The sequence below is a fragment of the Schistocerca nitens genome, chromosome 7 (genome assembly GCF_023898315.1).
Source record: "Schistocerca nitens isolate TAMUIC-IGC-003100 chromosome 7, iqSchNite1.1, whole genome shotgun sequence".
NCBI classification, from domain to species: Eukaryota; Metazoa; Arthropoda; class Insecta; order Orthoptera; family Acrididae; genus Schistocerca; species Schistocerca nitens.
The window spans coordinates 217,792,269-217,815,261 of NC_064620.1; the positions used below are offsets into that span (position 1 = coordinate 217,792,269).

At 40.2% G+C, this 22,993-nt stretch overlaps 1 protein-coding gene across 2 annotated transcripts in view; it reads left to right on the top strand.

Annotated features, from left to right (window-relative positions):
- The window catches only part of LOC126195431 (probable aminopeptidase NPEPL1), a 44,232-nt gene that overhangs the window by 10,451 nt on the left and 10,788 nt on the right, over window positions 1-22,993 (top strand). For both annotated transcript variants that reach the window (XM_049934044.1, XM_049934043.1), the window contains exons 5-8: window positions 190-417; window positions 2,908-3,086; window positions 14,037-14,160; window positions 21,473-21,649. In XM_049934044.1, the coding sequence (XP_049790001.1) occupies window positions 190-417; window positions 2,908-3,086; window positions 14,037-14,160; window positions 21,473-21,649 (708 nt within the window). The remainder of the gene's footprint in view (window positions 1-189; window positions 418-2,907; window positions 3,087-14,036; window positions 14,161-21,472; window positions 21,650-22,993) is intronic.

The following is a 22,993-nucleotide window of genomic DNA, read 5'->3' on the forward strand; positions in this document are numbered from 1 at the left end:
AAATGGTAATCTTATTTAATGATAAACAAAAGACCATTGTATGAATATTTCATGTAAGCTGTCTCAGGGCAAGACTTTCTGCTCAAGCTATATCTTTCTAATGTGTACTCTGCACATACAGACACCATGTTCTGTGAAAATCTGCCAACAGCATGTGAATAGAAATTTTTGCAAATTGCTTTTGTTCAGGAAGTGGGAGCTGTAGCTGCTGCATACCCAGGAGTGCGACTAACTGTCATTCGAGGCAAAGAGCTGGAGGCCCGCGGTTTTGGTGGAATCTACGGAGTCGGAAAGGCAGCAGCTGTTGGGCCAGCTCTTGCTGTGCTGTCCCATGAACCGCAGGGTGCGACTGAGACAGTTGCCTGGGTAGGCAAGGGCATCGTTTATGACACCGGTGGACTCAGCATCAAGGGAAAAGTGAGTGATCCAGAACTGACGTCAAAAGGGTAAGGTGAGAAGAACTCAGTAACAGAACACCGACTAGAAAAAGTTGAAGAGACAGGCACATCGCATTATGTTTAAATTATGTCTTTTTGGTGTTATCTTGGGGCATCCAAATGTACTGTGTAAAATTTGTTTTTTTTATGCTTTAAAAGTGGGCACATTTGAGATGAAGTAACTAGCATGGGTGAATTTTCGAGGGATGGCTTTAGTACTGAAAATGCATCCAGAAGTCTGTGTAGTGTTTGATATGGACAGGAGGTCTCATTTCAGTCAGTTTATAGAATTCTTGTTTGAAACTTCTATCACATCCAATTATGTGTTTGGTATGGATATTATTAAAATGCAAGTAGAGAACCTCCTGCTGTCTAGCAATGGTGAGGAATGGGAGGGAGGGAGGGGGGGGGGGGGGGGGAAGCTCACCATCCATTTTATAAAGAAGACACCATTAGCATATCTGTCAAGGATTTCTTTTTAGAGGCAGACACATTTTTTCAATAATTCTCTCTCATTGTCCAAATCTAAGTTCCATCCATAACAGAATAAATTCAGCATAACCAATTGTTGAGCAATGTTACAATATTCCAGCATGTAAACTTTAGTTGTGATGGGTATTCATCATTTTGCAAAAGGAAGAAACTGGCAGGCAACTGCGTAACTGTAGATGAATGGTGAAAATGAAAAGGCACACTTAATAAGATCATTTTACTGTCTCAACGTAGTATACTGACCATTTTTTATAGATAGATGCAGGTATTGAAGACAAAAAATACTTCATCATGTGGCTAGAGGTTTCTGGGAGAGTACACTAGTATTCTTCATTGCATCATAGCTTATCGGGGAGGGAGGGAGGGGGGGGGGAGAGATAGGGAATCCCAACTCAAAAGAGCACATAAGCCAGGGTAAAACCATGAATTAAGATTAAATGTGTTTTATTTAAATTTCAGAAATATTTTATCTTTCCTGACACTCATAGAAATTGGAAGTTGGTTAACTAATGGTGTATGGAAGAGGTTTAGCTTACACAATTGGCAGTAAATGCTAACCAAACATCAACCCATATAGTCAGTAACTGTCAGCTCTACATTTCTGACAAGGGAACCTCCCATCGCACCCCCTCTCAGATTTAGTTATAAGTTGGCACAGGGACAGGCCTTGAAAAACTGAACACAGATCAATAGAGAAAACAGGAAGAAGTTGTGTGGAACTATGAAAAAAATAAGCAAAATATACAAACTGAGTAGTCCATGCGCAAGGTAAGCAACATCAAGGAAAATGTGAGCGTACGAGCGCCGTGGTCCCGTGGTTAGCGTGAGAAGCTGCGGAATGAGAGGTCCTTGGTTCAAGTCTTGTCTCGAGTGAAAAGTTTAATTTTTTATTTTCAGACAATTATCAAAGTTCAGGCACTCACGCATAATCAACTTCGTTCTCCAAAATTCCGGGACATGTTCAGATTTGCTTGGACATATGCAGGATTTGACGGTCTACACACAGAAACATTTGAAAACGTAAAAAACATATGTTTTGACAGAGCACAGGGAAAACTGTGCGACTGTGAAACTGTTGCATTCATTTGTTGCAGTTTATCTGACAAACTCTTATGTTTTCATCACTTTTTTGGGAGTGATTATCACATCCACAAGAAAACCTAAACCGGGCAAGGTAGAAGAATCTTTTTACCCATTCGCCAAGTGTGCAAGTTAGGTGGGTCGACAACATATTCCTGTCATGTGAGGCACATGCCGTCACCAGTGTCGTATAGAATATATCTTACGCATTTTCCTGTGGAGGAATCGGTTGACCTATGACCTTGCGATCAAATGTTTTCGGTTCCTATTGGAGAGGCACGTCCTTTCGTCTACTAATCGCACGGTTTTGCGGTGCGGTCCCAAAACACAGACACTAAACTTATTACAGTGAACCGAGACATCAATGAATGAATGGACAGATCGTAACTTTGCGAAAATAAAGAAAGTAAAATTTTCACTCAAGGGAAGACTCGAACCAAGGACCTCTCGTTACACAGGTGCTCACTCTAACCATGGGACCACGGCGCTCCTCAGCTCATATTGTCCTTGATGTTCCCTATCTTGCGCATGGACTACTCAGTTTGTATATTTTGCTTATTTTTTTAGTTCCACACAACTTCTTCCTGTTTTCTCGATTGATCTGTGTTCAGTTTTTCAAGGCCTATCCACTGTGTCAATTTATAACTAAATCTGAGGGGGGTGCGATGGGGAGGTTCCCTTGTGAGTAACTGACCTTATATCTTCATGACTGTCAAAATATAATGCAAAGATAAAGATAGATAATAATTTCTGCTTTGCTAAGTGTAATGGGACTGAAATATATTTAGTGTAGATGAAGTACTGTCTATAATACATTAGCTTTAGTGACACTGATTTCACATTCACGAGGAGCGGAATGTGCAATATTTGTATGAATATGTTAATTCTTTGATTCCAGACTACTATGCCAGGCATGAAGCGTGACTGTGGTGGAGCAGCTGCCATACTTGGTGCGTTCATGGCAGCAGTTGAGAGGGGCTTTGCACAGAATTTACATGCTGTTTTCTGTCTAGCAGAAAATGCTGTGGGTCCTGATGCAACACGTCCAGATGATGTCCACACTCTTTATTCTGGCAGGTGAGCATCATTTCTCCATGTAAAACAACTTAAAATTTTCTGTTTGTATTTCCTCAGAAAGAAGTTATTATTATGTATTTGCATTTCAGCGTTTAGTGAAAAAATAGGCCATTTTAGTATATCTGTACTCTTGAGAATATACATTTGAATGTAAATAAGTTAGGGATACAGAAAATCACTCAATGCTTCTCCTCTTCAGTGTGTGGTCCTTTACTCCTAAATTATTTACATTCTGCCAAGACTTTTCCTTGTTATATATTTGAAATATTCTTCTTTCACTATAGTACGCTACTACCCAGCAAATATAGACAAAAAATAAAATAATAAAAACTTAACTTTTCAGCACAAAAATTTAAAAGAAAAAAATGAGGAAAATTAAAAATCAGTTCTCTGAAGCAGATATCCACAGTGAATTAAATGTTATTAATAGTGCTCACAGTATTGGCATTGCACATGTAGTTGATAGATAATATTGAGCAACAAATCATTATCTTGTATAACTTTCTCTAGTTACAGTGCAACCCTGCAATTGAGCTTAGACATAATCATAGGCTTGTTACAAAATTCTACTCGGTATACTAAAATGTTATGGCATTAATAAAATCCCACTTGCATAGACGGAGCCTGGCCTTCATAATAGAAAGCAGATTGTCTTTCTGACAGACTGTCATGGGCATGAAACTAATCTTGGAATGAATTATGTAACCTAGCGGATTTTGAAGGATTTAGAAGTGTATATCACTAGGCAGAAGATAGTTACTGCCCACAGGAAAATTAAAGAGGCCTTTGGAGAAAAGAGAAGCTGCAGTATTAATATCAAGAGCTTTGATGAAAAACCAGTCCTAAGCAAAGAGTGGGAAGCTAAATGATGGAGTATAGAGATGACCTACTGAAGGGAAATATACTTCAAGACAATATTATGGAAATGGAAGAGGAGATGGGAGATATGATACTGCAAGAACATTTTGCCAGAGCACTGAAACACCTAAGCCGAAACCAGACCCCAGGAGCTAAGACATTCTGTCGAAACTACTGATAGCCAGGGGAGAGCCAGCCATGACAAAGAAAGGTTTGGAGTAGGAATTATAATTGAGAGAGAAGGCATAAAATCTTTGAAGTTTTGCAGTGAGATTGTAATTCTGTCAGAGACAGCAAAGGACTTTGAAGAACAGTTGGATAGAATGAACAGTGCCTTGAAAGCAGGATAAAGACTAACATCACCAAAAGCAAAACAAAGATAATGGAATGTAATCAAATTGAATTAGGTGTGCTCAAGGAATTAGATTAAGAAATGAGGCACTGACAGCAGAGGATGAGTTTAGCTTTTTGGGCAGCAAAATAACTGATTATGGCTGAAGTTGAGTGGATATATAAAGTGTAGACTGGCAGTGGCAAGAAAAGTGTTTCTGAAGAAGAGAAATTTGTTAACATTGGATACAGATTTAAGCATTGGGAAGTCTTTTCTGAAAGTATTTGTATGGGCTGTAGCCGTGTATGAAGTATTTTGTATAGGTATGTGATCAGAGGCTTTGTATAGGGTTTAGCCATATATGGAAGTGAAACAGCTACAATAAACAATTTAGACAAGGAGCAAATAGAAGCTCTTGAAATGTGGTGCTACAGAAGAATACTGAAGATTAGCTGGGTATATCAAAAAACTGATGAGGAGGTACCGATTTGAATTGAGGAGAAGAGAAATTTGTGGCACTAATCGTATTGGTCACTAGGACCCATGGTGAGACATAAAGGGATCACCAATTTAGTACTTGAGGGAAGTGTGGAGGTAAAAATCATGGAAAGGGGTCAAGAGATGAATACAGTAAGCAGATTCAAATGGATGTGTTTGCAGTAGTCATTTAGAGATGGAGGCATGCACAGGATAGAGTAACAGGGAGAGCTGCAGCAAATCTATTATCACACTGAAGACCACAGTAACAACCACTATGGAACCCCCACAAAAAATCTTTACCTACATAAATGATCTTCCAGTGACTTTACAGAGTAGTTCAAAAACTGCTATATTTGCTCATAACTCAGGCATACTAATCAAGGGTCCAGACTGAACCTTGGCGAACAAAGTTCATGTGATGACTGAACGGGCATGTAGCTGGTTATCAGCATACAATTTCAAACTAGCCAAAATGACCTGCTAGCACCAGAAGTAGGCATTAATAGTCATTCACTAAATGAAATGCCGTGTGTAAAATTTTGTAGGGTCCAGCTGGATTACAAATTAAAATGGAATCAACACACAAACAAACAAAGACGCTGAGTTACATGTGTTACACCCTTGGATCTCTCATTACATTGAACTAAGGACAAGGTGGCTGTGTTAGCTTTATTTACATATTTTCACTCCTTATTGTCTTGCGGAATTAGCTTCAGGGAGAGGGCATTTAATGTAAATAAACTATTTATTCACCTGGCACTAGCAGTAAGGATATTGTGTAAAGCAGATTACCAAACATTTTGCAGAACTCGATTTAAGGATTTATGAATTTTTATAGTTCCTTCCCGCTACATCTATTCTTTAATACATCGTGCTGGTAAAAATCAGCTTCACCTGAAAGTGGGTTGTGTAATCACAATGGAAGACAAAAATTATTTGCACTTTGACTTTGCCTTCTTTTGTAGGGTTCAGAGCATAGTTGTGTGCATGACGGTCTCCCATCTCACACAAAGCAATACGCTTAGAATCCTTACAAGTTCAGATGAATATTAATAATATATATCATTAACACTTTTTCTATAAATTATCTGAATATTGAGACTCAAAGATTGAAATTTTCTGTTAGTACAGGGCAAATACCAGTATTCACTGTAATGCAGCATGACAAATAGTAAGGTACTGTAAACAGGACTCGGTATTTACAGATGTAGGTAACTATTCACTGTTGAAAACACTAGTGTAATAAAGTAAATATTAAGGTATGAGATAACCTGCAGCTCTTTAATATAATTGGGGAAACAGCAGACGTAAGAGTGAATGTTATCAAGCAGGATAGTGATAATTCTTTTGTTAATATACTGATCAGACAAAGTTACTAAGTATCCGTGTGACGAAAGTGCATGCTACAAGGTACGGGAAACCTGTTAAGTGAAACAGTAGAAGTTTATTTGACCTGTGAATAAAGAAAACAATAATTTCTTGTTTCGCTATGAATAACAAAACAAAGCATCTTGGATGTGTGGCTTGGTGCCGGCCTATTGTCTGTTACTTTAGTAAAATGTCCTTGGTCTGGTTGTAGTTGTTGTGTAAGGTTGGTAGCTTGACATCGAAGTTGGTGGTGATGTCTTGCGATGTGGTCCGGAGGCAGCACTTGGTGAGGGTCAACAGCTTGGAAGCAGCAGGCGAGGTGCTCTTTGGACTTTTGATGCAGACAGATGTCAGTCAGGCGAGTTTGGTGCACTCCTCGATAGGAACTCCATGCTTGAGGAACTGTGTCAAGGTGGCCACGGTGTCATTCCTACTGAGTTGCGGCTGTGCTTGGTGAGGAGAGGTCTGTACTGAAAAACTGCAGATGTTTGGCACCTGGCCACAGTGCTGCTCCAGTGTACAACTGCCACAGATCGGCTGAGCCGCAGCCTTCATAGCTAGGTCACAGAAGGATACAACGACCAGCGCTTGGAGGCACGTGACTGTCTGCAGCGAGATAGTGCCAGTGCTGGTAGCGACACCTGCATGAGAGACTTGCACCCCCAGGACTTGGGGCTACTGCTGGAGACGTGGAGGAAAACAGTCCTGAAGATGGCAAACAGCAGGATTGCCAAAGTATTGAATCTAATTTACTTTAGTATCTGGCTGCAAACGTGAAGAGACTTTCAATCCCGCAGCTTTAGATTTACATTGGATTGTTTCCTTGTGATTGCCGAAGTCCTTATAACGAGCAAGCAAGGAATGCAGATCACTTCTGCTATACAGCTGTCTGAAGGCTAGTAGAATCATAGGCACTAGTTATACAATACTACAGTACTATGATTTGCTTGTCTTTTGCTATGTGTACCTTGACGCATTCCACTTACCTGAATATTCTCATTCTTTATGTTATCTGCAGCACATGATGAATTAATGAATAATTGTAGGTTTATTATTTTGTTTTGCTTCTATGTGTTTTGTCACAGTTTGTCATGGGGTGTTGCCAGTATTACACATTGTTGGACAAATTTCCAGTTCATTGTCGTTACATATGATAAATGGTGCTGCTGAAAATCTTTGAAAGTGTGTGAAGTAATAAGGCAAATCTGGAAACTGATACTGAGAAAGAGTGCATTTCCCAGATTTAGTAGCAACAACAGAAGGGGGTGGATGATTCTGTGCTATTGTGTTCCCTCAGCAAACACCAGAAGTGGACAGTCACTGCTCCCCATACCGTGATGCCCAAGAGCTGTCCCCATACATAACTTCTTGATACAGTGTACTAGTTTTTGCTCTATTAGCTTGGCACCATGCCTACAAATGCCAGTCACCGACACCAAAGAGAGCCAGGTCTCTTCATTAAGTACAACTTTGTACTTTCTAACCTTCCGTTCCTCTCTTCAGCTACACATCATGATGTGGGATGCGTGGGGTTGAGAGGAAGCATGTTAGTGATCCACATTCTCATTGCCCTGCTTTCAGTCTACAATTTCTGATGCTCCTAGCTGACACTATTGAGGCAACATTAGCACTGTAGTAAATGTACATTCCAACTATGACTGTTCATCTGATACTGCAGCCAAGGTGTGCTCTGTATGCTGCTGCTGTTCAGAATCAAATCTGCGAGGATCCTTGAATTACCAGCACTGATATTAATACACCACTGACAGCTACACACAACATTTCTTTGATGGGCCACCTGGTCTTTGGCAGTTCCACAATATAACCTTGCCGAAATTCAGTTAACTACATGAATTGGGTTCACTGAAATCAATTTGGCATATCCACCATTGCACTAAGGTGCTCAAAATAAGACAATTCCTTCAGAAAGTATTACATAGTTAAGAGCTCAGAACTATACCATCCACAGCCTATTGCTTTAAATCCTTGCTGTTACTACCCTCGATCAGAGCCTATGCATATTTTACATTTCTACATCAAATCTTTAGAGGTATTACTTTTCTGTTTTCCACTAGGCATTTTAGGGCAAGGCCCCTCTGGTACCCACTGAGGTGCCGCCTTCCCCTCCTCCAGCCAATGAACCAACAGAGTCTCACCCCACCTATATGGACATTATCCCATCCTTCTCAGTGACGGATGGTGACTCTGCGGTGTGACCGGCTCCGATCCATTCCCTTCCCATTTGGATTGCATAACCTCCTGTAGTTGTGGCCCCTTTTTTCCTCCTACTGTACTGCTTGCATTACTCTCCAGGAGACTCATTTTGTCAATTCTTACTCACCCACCCTTTGTGCATTCCACACTTTCTGTTGGAGCTGTATTGGCCCCTTGCGGGCTTCTGGTGGTGTTTACATCTTGATCCACAAGGACATTGTTAGTAAATGGGTTCCCCTCCATGCCACTCTGGGTCCATCTGGCCACTCCAATCACAATCTATAATCTCTACCTCCCGTCTGATAGGCCACCCACATCCCTTGCCCTAACCACCCTTCTTCAACAACTCCCTTCTCCCTTCCTGCTTCTAGAGGACTTAAATGCCCACAACCCTCTTTGGGGTAGTCACACAACTACTGCCCTGGGCAGGACAGTTGAAGCTGTTCTGGCAGGGCTTGACCTCTGTTTACTAAACACCGGCACTCCCACACACTTTAATGTGGTACATGACACTTTCTCTGCCCTTGACCTCTCATCTGCAGTCCCGGCCTTCTTCCCTACATTCACTCGGGTGTCCACGACGACTTATGTGACAGTGATCATTACCCGATTTTTTTGCCTTCCTTCAGTGTATCTCGCTCCATCACCCTCCCAGGTGGGCCTTCTCTAAAGCTGATTGGGGTGCGTTCTCTGCTACCATCTCCCCTCTACTACCACACAGCGGTGTTGATGAGTCTACACAGACTTTGACTGCCGCTATCCTTTCCGCAGCTGTTTCAGCCATCCCTTCTTCCTTGGGTTGCCCCCCGTCGGAAGATGGTCCCTTGGTGGACTCCGGAAATTGCTGTGGTCATAAAAGACCGCTGTCATGCTCTTCAACACTCCTACTGCTCTCCTTCTGGTCTTTAAACGATTCCACACCCGCACCCATTACCTAATCAGATTTCGGAAACAGATTTGCTGGGAACGATATGTGGCTGCCGTAGGATCGCACACCCCCTCTTCACAAGTCTGGGTGAAACTCAGGCGAATTTTTGGCCATCATCCTCCCACCGGTGTTGCAGGAATTTCTGTGCATAGTGTTGTCCTTACCCATCCAGACTTTGTCGCAGAGCATTTCTCTCAACACTTTGCCTAAGCCTCTGCATCGACTCAGTATCCGCCCAAGTTCCTCCTCTGAAAGAGTGCTTGGAATGCCTGCCTTTGTCTTTCATTTCTCACTGCTTGGAGCCGTACAATGCCCCATTTAGTGAGTGGGAATTCACCAGTGCCCTTGCCCTTTGTCCCAACAAGACTCCTGGCCAGATTTGATACATAATCAAATTCTCCAACACTTATCGGTGGCTGGCCACCATCGTATACTGACCCTTTCCAACCGTCTGTGGAGTGAAGGGGTATTTCCTACCCAGTAACAAGAAAGCATTGTTATTCTGGTGTTGAAGCCTGGGAAGCCACCTCTTCAGTTGGATAGCTACCATCCAATTAGCCTTACCAACACCCTCTGCAAGCTCCTTGAAAGCCTGGTGAGTCAGCTGACTCACTTATCTCCTCCGTCATGAGGAACCCCCTCTCTGACGTCATGGATCAATGTTGACTGTGGCTCATCTCGTACTGGACTGTCCCAACTTAGCCGCCCTGCAACGGACTTTTAGCTTTCCTGACCCGCTACCCCTTGCGTTAACTGACAGTGCTTCAGCAGCTGATCTAGTTTTACGATTTCTTCATGATGGGGGGGGGGGTTATCGCTTTATTTAATGATAGGACCTGCAACCTGCAACGTTATCACTGGGTGAAGGGGTTGGCAGGCTGTCTTGCTCCCCCCTTCGCCCCAACTTGACTGGCTTCGACTGGGCTTGGTGGTTCACCCCTGCCCTCTGCCTTCCCACTCCTTTCCTTATGGGGTCTGTTTTATCTTGAGTGTCTGTCTTGGCTACCTGTGCTTTTTCCTTCATGCTCCTGTCATTAATCACTTTCTGTCCCTCCTCTCTTTTCCGCCTTCTTCCTTCCTTCTCTGTTTTTGTAGTTTGTAATTTTTGTGGCCATTGTAGTTCCCTCTTATAGTGTGACGTTTTATCGGTTTTAGTTATTCCCGGGTCGAGGGGCTGATGACCTCATAGTTTGTTCCCTTCTCCAGTCTAACCAACCAACTATCCACTAGGTATTTTTATTAGAAAATGCTTTTTACAGACAAATTAAGGTTCAGTTTATGAAACTGAGGAAAATTTTGTATAGAATATAAGCAATGTTACAAGGAAAGACAACTCTGTACCATATAGAACAGATGTTGGGCAGTTACCATACACACAAACAATTTACAAACAATTTCTTGATTACAGCAGCTCAATTACAATTTGCACTGTATTGTATGTTGGCATGATCACTACAGACCTTTTTTTTTTTTTTTTTTTTTGGAATGAATGGCTGCACTTAATCTTTCTGTTGGTAGCATCCAACAGTCTGTTGCTGGGCATGTCTTGGAACATTTTGGGCAGGGTCGTGGGTCTGGATACTTTATTGACCCCAAAGGCTGGTTGTCCAATCCCATTTAAGAAATTTAGAGATGGTGACAGGCTTTCCAAAAATACTTGGCGCTTGCCAGTTTTGTTGTCTAAATTTATGTTGACAGTAATATTAGCTGTCAGTTCACCTGTTGGATCTGCAGATCTTGTAAAATTTGGTTTGTAAGAGAATGTGGGGAGAGCTTAATGAAATATTATAGTGGATGTCAGAGAGGAAATTAACAGTCTGAGAAGCTAATGAATATTGGAAAATGTTAAAAAGGCATTCAGAAAGTGAATGTGATTTGATGTCATGTATACACATGGTCAGGGTGTGATGAAAATGAACTTCACACAGCTTATAGAGTGGGAAAAATAGTGAATCAGTCACAGATAATGAAATTGAAAAGTTTGTTGCTTGTTAAAAACTGTGAGCGAGCTCAGGGATAATAATACAATACTACCAAAATTATCGTAAGAGTGGTTTAACACCAGATTGAAAACTAGTAGGTGAGAAGGTTATGAAGGAGATCCAGTTGATGTAACAGGATGGCTGCAAACATCCTTTACAGGAATACAGAAGCGATGGTCAGAACAAAATGTCATCTTGAAGTAACAGTTTTATGTTTCAGACCACAGTTTATATCATATAAAATGTTTCATAAAAGATGTTACCAGAGTACTGTGGAAATTGCTGCTGCTGAAGTACTGCAGTGACATCATTTAAATCTCTCCATGACCTCCGTCTCAGTATGTATGCCTAACATCTGAAAGTGGCTGGGAAGGGACATTATCTAAGTAATATTTTGTTGTAAAAGTGCCAGGTAACTGTAAACCAAATCACTGTCTTATCTAATAAGAGGGCAAATCCTTATTTACAGTGAAAATAGGTCACAGCTATCTCTGTTGCTGAAAGTTTTCTTTGGCAATAAGCATACCTTCATTAAATAGGCAGGCTCTATGGAGGTATGAGTTAGCCCATTATTATGTGATGTTCTGCAGATTTTGTGATTATGGCAAGATCTTTAACATATATCTTAGTGTGGTAAGTTCTATTTGTAAACAAGATTTGAAGGTTATACTATGGGTGGGAGGGGTCGGGGAGATTATTAACTTTCTAAAACAGTTTCTCTTGTAAAAGCACATATCCAGCAACTCCTATTATCTACATTGCCAGAGGCATTTGATGAATCTTTGTATAAGCAGTACTCATATGTAATTTGCATAATCAAGTGTGTTGGTTTCTGGGAGGCAGTGAGAAGGCTTCAGAAATTGTAAGCAGTTTCTGGTTACTTGATTTAATTAAGGCATTTGGCTTTCTCAATAGCAGCATATTATGTTTCCCCTGTGAACATCTAACAGAAAATCAAATTACATTGAATTGTTTTCTGTCGGCAGTGAAAAATTAACAATGGAAAGTAAAGGTTGGAATATCAACAGCACATGCACGTGAGCGCGCGCGCGCACACACACACACACACACACATACACACACACAAAACCTCTGTCTCCAGCTGCTCCAGCTGTCAAATTGAATGGGAGCAACGATCCAGAGTGGAGCAGGGAAGGGTAAGGGATAGCAAAGCTTGACTTGGATCCGGGGGTGTGGAGAGGTCAGCATTGCCTGGTGGAGCATGAAGAAACTAGATGGTAGCAAGACAAGGCTACCAGGTACAGCTTCAGGAAGCTGTGAGGGAGGGAATGAGATACATAGAGTGGAAAAGGAGAGGACAAGAGAAGGGGAAAGACTGATGGATGTGTTGGAAGAGAGCAGCACAGAGGGAGAGTGAGGAGACATAAATTGGGAAGAGGTATAGGACAGAGAGGGCGGAAACGATTGGATGAGGGTGTGGGGAGAGAGTACATAACCGCAGATTGAGGCAGGGTTGATTTCGGGAACGGAGACCATGTTGTAAGGTTAACTCTCATCTGTGCAGTTAAGAAAAGCTGGTGGTGGAGGGGAGGATCCATATGGCCCTGGTTGTGAAGCAATCCGTGAAATCAGGCATGTTACGTTCAGCTGCATGTTGTGCCGCAGGGTGGTCCACTTTTCTTTTGTCCACAGCCATTGGGCCATTTGTCCTATGTACTCATACCAGTACAAAAAGCTGTGCAACAATTGCACTAAGGCTGGTGGTATATGACATGGCTGGTTTTATAGGTGGCAAGCAACAGTCTGCTGAACGTAGGATTAAATAGAAAAATAATAAAAAAAATTGGCTGTCTGATCTCCTTAGGGAGTATTTGCAGCAGCTGAGTTGTTTTAATTCTAAGATATATTACAAATACCTGCTGTTTCAACACCAATCCATTAATGTATTTCTCTTCAAGGAGGAAATGAACATCATTTCCAGGTTTTTTTTTAAAGTTACTAGCAACTTTTTACAGTGCTGAACTGTAGACCTAGTGTGATGGTGATACGTTAACAAATTTACTTTCTGAACTGTATCCTGCTCTTGCATATCCCGATAGCTTATATCTCCAACTTGAACAACCAAAAGTAACCACTAATAGCTCCCCCCACCCCCACCCCCACCTTATCCTCAGCGCTGCATGCATTCTGTTTGGCATATTTGCTCCTATATGATGCATTTTCATTTTAGATTACACAAGCTGTTGATTCCATTAAATGTTATTACCTAGCCATAAAAAGGGTTCCAATGCACAGTTTTTAGCAATATTTATTACTTTATCAGCTGGTGATTCTTATTCATTGCAGAAGCTTAATATAAGTCACTACAAACTTTAATTTCTTTTGTGAATCATGCAACATAATTTCTCTGCTTCTCCAATGTAATGTTTTGCACATGAAGACTATTTCCCCTTTTATGCATATTTACAGTTAGAGTTCATTACTGCATATTTCTAATGAGAAAGAATGGTGCCAGAAAACTTTAAATAGTTGTTAGCATGAGATTTAGTAGTGTACCATTATGATGATACAGGTGACCTGTGTCCATAATAGTCAGGACTCATTACACAAGCTTCCTGTCAGTGTCTGTAATCACGTTTCTCATGCTACATTGCGCTTGAGTGGTGATGTAATGTTAAACTAAATAGAGATGTTTGTTTTTGTATTTACACTGAGTACTGCTCTTGTGTCCATAGCTTTCTGTAGCATTTTTACGTGGAAATATACTGGATACTGTGGTTCTAATTAAGAATTTAGCCAGAGTACATGTATTTTATGTCATATTTTAGGACAGTGGAAATAAACAACACTGATGCTGAGGGGCGGTTGGTGCTTTCAGATGGTGTTTCCTATGCCCATAAGGATCTAAAAGCAAATATTATTCTTGATATGGCTACACTCACAGGTGCTCAGGTAATGTTAACTATTAAAAAATCCTCAACTTTCAGTGTCAGTATCATGACAGTGTGGTCATTTTCTTGGATTGTGCTGACTATATATACTATTTTACACTAATGATAAAACCTACTGCAAAGTCACAATAGCTGTCATGAGGGAATCGGTTACTATTGGCACTATTATAGCTATATCAGAATGATTTTACACACAGAATTTGTGTGGACCACAATGTGTTTATGATTTCTTCTGATACATTTTCAGTCATTGCCATCATCAGATCAAAATAGAATCTGAAGCATAAATACAATGTGTCACATCGTCAGTTCTACCATATATTACAGTGACCAGTGCATTAACAGTTGCCATAAGGAATAATAAACACATTGTGATCTAGACAAAGTTTGTATGTAAGTGCTAAGAATGATCATGGACTTCTATAAGGTCGTGTCATATATACTGGGAACTAATTTAATTGAAATTTTTGTAGTAATTTTAAAAGTTGTTTTTAGTGTACATCATAGTAAATAAAATTTTCACTACATTAACAGGGTATAATTTTTTGTAAGTGCTGACTCCAACTTCACTACTTTTTAACAGGCTACATTGTCCATTCTTCTATTCAGAATTGCATTGCTGAAGCTGTTAATGAAATAAAAACTATTTTTAAGGATCCTGTTCATCATAATGATGAATTTGGAATCGGATCATCTGACTGATATTTTTGTAAATATTTTTACGGTAGAATATCTTCAGTGGTGGCTGTTTAGAGATACTTGTATGAAAAATTCAGAAACCACTTTATTACTTTGTTTCTTCACTTTTTAAGATTCATTATTTTATCTGAATTTTCTGCCTGCACATTTTGCAATAAATAGTTTCTGAAATTTCAATGAAAAATTCTTAGCAGCTACAGCTTGGCTGTAGTATACCTGTAACAATTCCCTACAAAGTGCAACAAACTGTATTATTGTTGTGCTCCATTCATGAGCTTTATAACAAAGACATCGGAGTATGGGCTAAACTGTCATCCTGTTGTATGTTTTCAAATCTAGACAACTCCTTAGTTGTTTCAGGTTTGGGTTACAAGGTACCATTCCACCATTAATAACTTGCTCCTGCTAGAAATGTCCATACTAAAAACATTTTTACCTACTCAACGCCTCATACATGTTTCTTTCAATATCACTGCATTGAGGAGGACTACAGTATCACATACAGTCAGGAAGTCCTAAGAGACACTTTTGAATGGAAGAATGGTAACCCCAAGTGCCACTGTTTTGCCAATGCTATCAGTAGTACAACATCCACAAAAAGGAAGCCAGTAATCCTTATTTCTGAACTGTTTTGTTCTTTTCTGTAAAAATGTGATGACAAAACACTAAATCAGTTTGTGGAATTGACTGTACATATGCAGGATTCATATTATGTGTTTAGTCCATCATGTGTTTAGTACATCAGCATTTTGAATGAACAACAACATTCTGAGTGTGAAAGAGTCTGCAACATTTCAAGTATTCTTGTTCCATTTGAAACTGATATTGTTACTGTATGTGAAGAACTTAAAACTATAATAATAATGGAAATTTGTGGATGGGTGGAACAATATGTAACATAAAGAAAGGCAACCATTCACTTTCAGCAGACTGAAACATAATGCATCACTCCCTTACCTAACACAATATTAACCAGGTTTTGAGCTCTGGCTCTTCTTCTGGCAGAAAGTACGCACAGGCACCCAAATGCACACTACTTCTAGCCACAGAGACACTGAATATTAGAGAGCAATTGCCTGATCTGATTGATGTACAGAAGGGGTAGGGAAGGTTGCACAAGGTGAGGAGGGGCTACCAGGAAGTACCAGGAAAAACAGATGACTTGGGAGTTGCAGAACAAGACAATAGGAGTTCTGAGGAAGTAGAGCATGTAAGAGATATAAAGGTACAGAGGGAGTACATTGGAGGCAGACAGAGAGAAGGGGTGAGGCATGGGAAGGGGGGCGGGGTAGAGAGAGAGAGAGAGAGAGAGAGAGAGAGAGAGAGCCCACGTGCGGACGGGACGGGGAGGGGGGGCCAGGAAGAATAATGGTGGGGACAAGACAGTACACGAACTGAATGGGGGAGGGGTGGTATGGATAATGAAAAGAGAGAAAAGTGAAAAGGCAAGATGAGGCAGTGGGAAACAGGTTGGCAGAAGTGTAGGCTGGAGGATTATGAGTATGCAGGGAGAGAATTGCCATCTGCATAGCTCAGAAAAGCTTGTGCTGGAAAGGAGTATCCAAATGGCAAGCATAGTGAAGCAGCTGCTGATCATTTGAGTTTTGATGCATAACATGTTTGGCTGTTGTACAGTCAATTTTCACTGTGGCCATTCTTGGAAGTAGACAGTTGGTTATGTGTCATGCCCACAGAGAATGTTGTGCGCAGTAATTGGAGTGTAATTGGTATATAACATCATGAATCAAGCGCATGTTTTCAGCCGGTGTGGCTGAGCGGTTCTAGGCGCTTCAGTCTGGAACCGCGCGACCTCTACGGTCACAGGTTCGAATCCTGCCTCGGGCATGGATGTGTGTGATGTCCTTAGGTTAGTTAAGTTTATGTAGTTCTAAGTTCTAGGGGACTGATGACCTCAGATGTTAAGTCCCATAGTGCTCAGAGCCATTTGAACCAATTAAGGCTGCAGGCATATTCCAAGGTGTTTTTCATCTCCTTTGTTTAAAACAACTAGGCTAGGTGATGGTATTCTGATGGATACCAGACAGGTAGAAATTTGGACTTAGCAACTAAGGAGGAATGGAGGATACACACTGCATCACACTCCGAAGTCTTTGACTCCTCTGAAGTGCATCAGTGGTAAGAGTGACTCAAAACAAATGACAAGAAGCTGTGTAGTAAAACCTTCTACTGGGCCCTGGTGGTTCCAGCCATTTATATAAGAAGAAGTGCCTCCAAAAAGGATACTTTATCATGAAGCACAGATTTTGTTTCCAGTAGGGGGATCCTCTAGTGTCTGTGATTGTGGTTTGGTATTCCAAGAATTAGAACTCTACTGGAAAAATTCACACACACACACACACACACACACACACACACAGTTCAAACTCTGATAGTCACTGATTGGTCCAGAAATAACAGTCAGTGATACACACACAGTCCACAAACCAAAATTCACAGAAAATCCAAGCATTCATCTCATGAGAGTCCTGGTGTGAAGCCGAGTCATTATTAATCTATCCATAAGTGATGTGCTGGCATCCGTGGAGTGAGCTGAACTTCTGGCCTATGGAAGGGCTGTGCTATTTATCTCAATAGTCAGGACTTCTGGAGACATGGCTGCTGAGAGTGTGGTGGAGGTACTTTTAATGTTTCCTGGTGCCAGCTCCCGTACACTGCCCTCAGAGCTGCTGTCAATTTACTGTTAAATATTTTCCGATTTGTGATATAACATGCATTGTACGAACGTTACTGCGCCATATTTTGGAAGATTGCACCCAGTTTGCACATAAGATGATTGCCCATGGATTTTATAAGGATTCAATTTTGAATTTATGCTCATTAAAATATTGCATCTCTTGTCAGATCTCCAACAAAGAAAAGGAGTAATTAACTTGTATCTTAGCCTGACACTAACTTCAAAATTTTGAAGTATTCCAGTTGGTAGGAATCAGCAAATTGCTAAATAAAATTCAGTCAGCTGGGTTATTTCTGACATGCTTTAAAATCAGAATGTAGCATTGCTCTCACAGACTGTCTGGGAAACACCCAGAAACTCTCGTTCGACCAGCATCTGATTTGAGCCCTCCAAAACAGGAATTTAGTTAATTGCTTCCATTGTGGCCTCTGGAAGTAGCTGCCTACTCTTGATAAGCTGGTGGTACTTGTAATGGCAATATAGACGTTCCTATGCAAACAACTCTTCTCATAATAATTACGCCTGTTGAGGCATCCAGAGATACCCTCCCATTTCCCCTCTTCAAATAAATGATATTGTTTTATACAGAAGATTGTATTAAGAGAAAATTGTCTTTCTGGATGTTTTTTAAAGTTAGATGGTTATTCAATAAGTCCTTAGGGGAAAAAAAATAACAATTATTTCGGGATTTCCCCCACCCCCTCCACTCTCAACAAAATTTAACTCCATACATTTTTCCAAGTGTTGCTCCAACTTATTTTAGCCATGAAAAAGTAGGATTCCAGAACATCTGCAAAACAGGCATCTGCTTAAGCGGTGACCACTTTGTTTGATGTGAACGGCCGTGCCATTTTTTTTCAAGTTAGGAAATTAAATAAACACTCACTGGGGCCAGATCCAGTGAATACGGTGGACGTTGCAGTAATTCAAACTTTAATTCCATTATTTTGGCCATTGAAACTGCATGCATGCATTGCTGTGATGGAAGAAAATGATTTTTCTTTTTCAAATGAGGACTTTTCCTTTATTTATTTGGACAACTGGTACAATAACAGCGTATAACACTCTCCAGTTACTGTTTGTCACTTTTTCAATTAATTGACATAGATGTTTCCACAAGCATCCCAAAAAGCAGTGCCCATCACCTTGCTAGAAGGTATCACCATCTTTGCCTTCTTTGGAGCTCATTTGCCTTCAAAAATCCACTGTTTTGATTGATTATTAGTCTCCGGAGTATAGTAGTGTACCCATGTTTTGACCACAGTTATGTACTGACTTAGAAATCCGATAGAATTTTGATGGCAAAGTGCAAAAACAGCCTCAACATCAATCACAATGTTGCATTTATTCTCTACTGAGAGCCAATGCAGGATCCATCTTGCCATGATTTTTTCCACACTCAGATATTCATGCAAAATTGAAAATACCTTGGAATATGCCTGCGGCCTTAATATTTCATGCACTTTGATTCATCAATCGCTCAGAACCATATTTTGGAGTTTGTTGATCGTTTCTGGGATGGTCATTTTTCACTGGACATCCTGAACACAGTTCATCTTTTGCGGATGTATGGCCACATTGAAACTGATTTATCCAATTGTAAACACAGAAGCAGGTGTGATGTGAACTTCATCTACCTCGGATTTGATCTGTTTTGGTGGTAACCCTTTTAAACCGAAGTGTTTATTCACTGCTCGAAACTAACTTTTTTCCATGTTGCTTCAGTGAAATGGGACAGTGAAACCAAGTGATGGATACGATTGCAACTTTACCTATTCTCTAGCGACATATAATCCTTACTACCAGCAAATTGTTTCAGTAGTACATGTCATCCCTTGGGTTTTCTAAGGGCTTATTGAACAACCTTGTATGTTTCCTATACTGTGAATGATATCATTATGTGACCACAATAAGCAGGAGATCTGGGTTAATCCCAGTCCAGCACAAATTTTTATATGTTTCTAACAGGTAGTACAACTGTAACTACAGAGTTGATGTAAGCATATTCGTATTCAGTGAATATATTTCAGCTGGCTGTCAGTCGTCATTAATGTCTGTTCACTCAGACAAGAAAATAAATACAAAATGCCATAGTGGGCACAAGACAGTAATATAATGTGTCTCAGTTCCTATAGTCTTGTTTGCACTGGTGTGGCAATACAGAGTAGTCCTTTACCTTCACCACTCTTGCTTCCCCTTCTACCTAAAGAAGGAGCCACTAACTCTGAAAGCTTGCCAATTACAACCATATTTTATGTGTGTGTTCTGCTGCCACTTGGTGAGTAGATTTTTTACCTATCTAGTTAAATTTTTTGTCAATAATTGATTGTTTTCATTCTTATACCTAAATTGTTTATTAAAAAAGATTAGTATATTTTGAAGATGTCTGGTATATTCATTTTTTACAATACTGGTATTCTGGATTATAACTATAGCTTTTGTTCTGCTGTAGTTGCATTTTAGAAATATGATTTAAAAGTAAATGAAAATAGATAAATTGTAATTTAGTGTGATTTCTCAAGAGATGGGAATGGGGATGAGAATAAAAATTTAAATTACTGTCTATATTATCAGTATTTGAATTTTCAGTATTGTAACATCGAGTATAGATTTAAGTGTCAGGAAGTCATTTCTGAAAGTATTTGTATGGAGTGTAGCCATGTATGGAAGTGAAACATGGACGATAACTAGTTACGTTTCTAGCATTTGTAGACTTAGAGAAAGCTTTTGACAATGTTAACTGGAATACTCTCTTTCAAATTCTGAAGGTGGCCGGGGTAAAATACAGGGAGCGAAAGGCTATTTACAATTTGTACAGAAACCAGATGGCAGTTGTAAGAGTCGAGGGGCATGAAAGGGAAGCAGGGGTTGGGAAGGGAGTGAGACAGGGTTGTAGCCTCTCCCCGATGTTATTCAATCTGTATATTGAGCAAGCAGTAAAGGAAACAAAAGAAAAATTCGGAGTAGGTATTAAAATTCATGGAGAAGAAGTAAAAACTTTGAGGTTCGCCGATGACATTGTAATTCTGTCAGAGACAGCAAAGGACTTGGAAGAGCAGTTGAACGGAATGGACAGTGTCTTGAAAGGAGGATATAAGATGAACATCAACAAAAGCAAAACGAGGATAATGGAATGTAGTCAAATTAAGTCGGGTGATGCTGAGGGAATTAGATTAGGAAATGAGACACTTAAAGTAGTAAAGGAATTTTGCTATTTAGGGAGTAAAATAACTGATGATGGTCGAAGTAGAGAGGATATAAAATGTAGACTGGCAATGGCAAGGAAAGCGTTTCTCAAGAAGAGAAATTTGTTAACATCGAGTATAGATTTAAGTGTCAGGAAGTCGTTTCTGAAAGTATATGTATGGAGTGTAGCCATGTATGGAAGTGAAACATGGACGATAAATAGTTTGGACAAGAAGAGAATCGAAGCTTTCGAAATGTGGTGCTACAGAAGAATGCTGAAGATTAGATGGGTAGGTCACATAACTAATGAGGAGATATTGAATAGGATTGGGGAGAAGAGAAGTTTGTGGCACAACTTGACTAGAAGAAGGGATCGGTTGGTAGGACATGTTCTGAGGCATCAAGGGATCACCAATTTAGTATTGGAGGGCAGCGTAGAGGGTAAAAATTGTAGAGGGGAGACCAAGAGATAAATACACTAAGCAGATTCAGAAGGATGTAGGTTGCAGTAGTTACTGGGAGATGAAGAAGCTTGCGCAGGATAGAGTAGCATGGAGAGCTGCATCAAACCAGTCTCAGGACTGAAGACCACAACAACAACAACAACAACAACATTTGTCTCCCAAAAATTTTGTCAAAGGTGGAAAAAACTGCACTGTTAGGTAACTTGACACTTAAATTGTGACAATACTTTGTATAATCAATGGAGTAATATCATATTTTCACTGTGCAGGGTATATCAACTGGAAAGTACCATGCTGCTGTTTTAACTAACAGTGGACAATGGGAGACAGCTACTGTGACTGCAGGCCGCATCTCAGGTGACCTTGTCTTCCCTATACCATATTGTCCTGAGCTACATTTTAGTGAATTTGCATCTGCAGTAGCTGACATGAAGAATTCAGTGGCCGTAAGTTTTATCCATAATATAGTTTAGTTGTCAATAGATCTGAAGCTGTGCGTGGCAGTTAGCAGATTAGAGTTGCATTATTATTATATTAGTTGTAAACACAGTGTATATTTAAGCATTATTATTAGATTAGTTCTAAAAACAGTGTATATTTTAGAAGACAGTTGATTGCATACATAATTTTACTGAATGCCCCATTTTCTCTGTATCTTTCTAAATCTTCTTGCATGTGGCAGTCTGAGAGGCAACCATTGTACAGTAATCAAGCCTGTAGAAGTTCTAAGACTCTTGTTAACATTAGTAAAAAAAGGCACTTATATACCAAGTTTCCATAAAATGATAGCTCATTTTTCTTACTTCAACATATATTTACAAATTTATAATTTCTTTGCACTGGTCAGTGTAAACAGTTGAATCACCAAGTATTTTGCTCACCAGAGGGCTCATGGCTCTTTTGTGTGTGGTGCACATTGGGCCCCAAGCTATTGCAGCCCTTTTTTCCTTCCTGGGCTGCATTCCCTTCCCCAACGTGCCTCTCCCTTCCTGCCCTTGCTCCTTCCTCTCTCTGTGTCCTTGCTTACATCAGCCTGGTTATCCTCATGGATCTTCTATCCCATGCGCTTTGGGACCTCTTCTCTCCCCCTCCCTGCTTTGGGGTTTGACCTCCCCTTCTAAATTTTCTCTCTGTAGTGTGAGCCAACTGGGGAAGAACACTTTACTTAGCGTATTCGGCATTTGGCCTTACTGTGTTTTCCATCTTATAATCAGTGCAGTTGTCCTTTTCATGCTATATTGCCAGAAAGATACCGTATTTACTCGAATCTAAGCCGCACTTTTTTTCCGGTTTTTGTAATCCAAAAAACCACCTGCGGCTTAGAATTGAGTGCAAAGCAAGCGGAAGTTCTGAAAAATGTTGATAGGTGCCGCCACAACTAACTTCTGCTGTCGAATATATGTAGCGCTACACAAGCGTGCTTTGTGGGCACAAAGATAAATACTGGTGCCAAAATAAATTTAAAAAAATAGTAGAAGACGAGCTTTTTTTTTTTTCTCTGCCCCGAGTTTCGACCACTGCATTTTCATACATTATCCAACGAAGTAAATACAAATTCCGTATTGTTCATCTTCGAATGTAGCAGAATTTCAATGTACTATGAAAATCCGACTGGCAAGACTGTTAGGGATGTTTGTCAATATGGCCAACTCTACGTTCCGAGTTTTTTCCTACTTGTGAGAAGAGATGGTTGCTAATAGGAACCTGATGAAATGTGAATCACATGCAGTATTCTCTTCACCATAAGAATAATACGAATATAAAGATTTTGCCATGTATTCTTTCGTGTT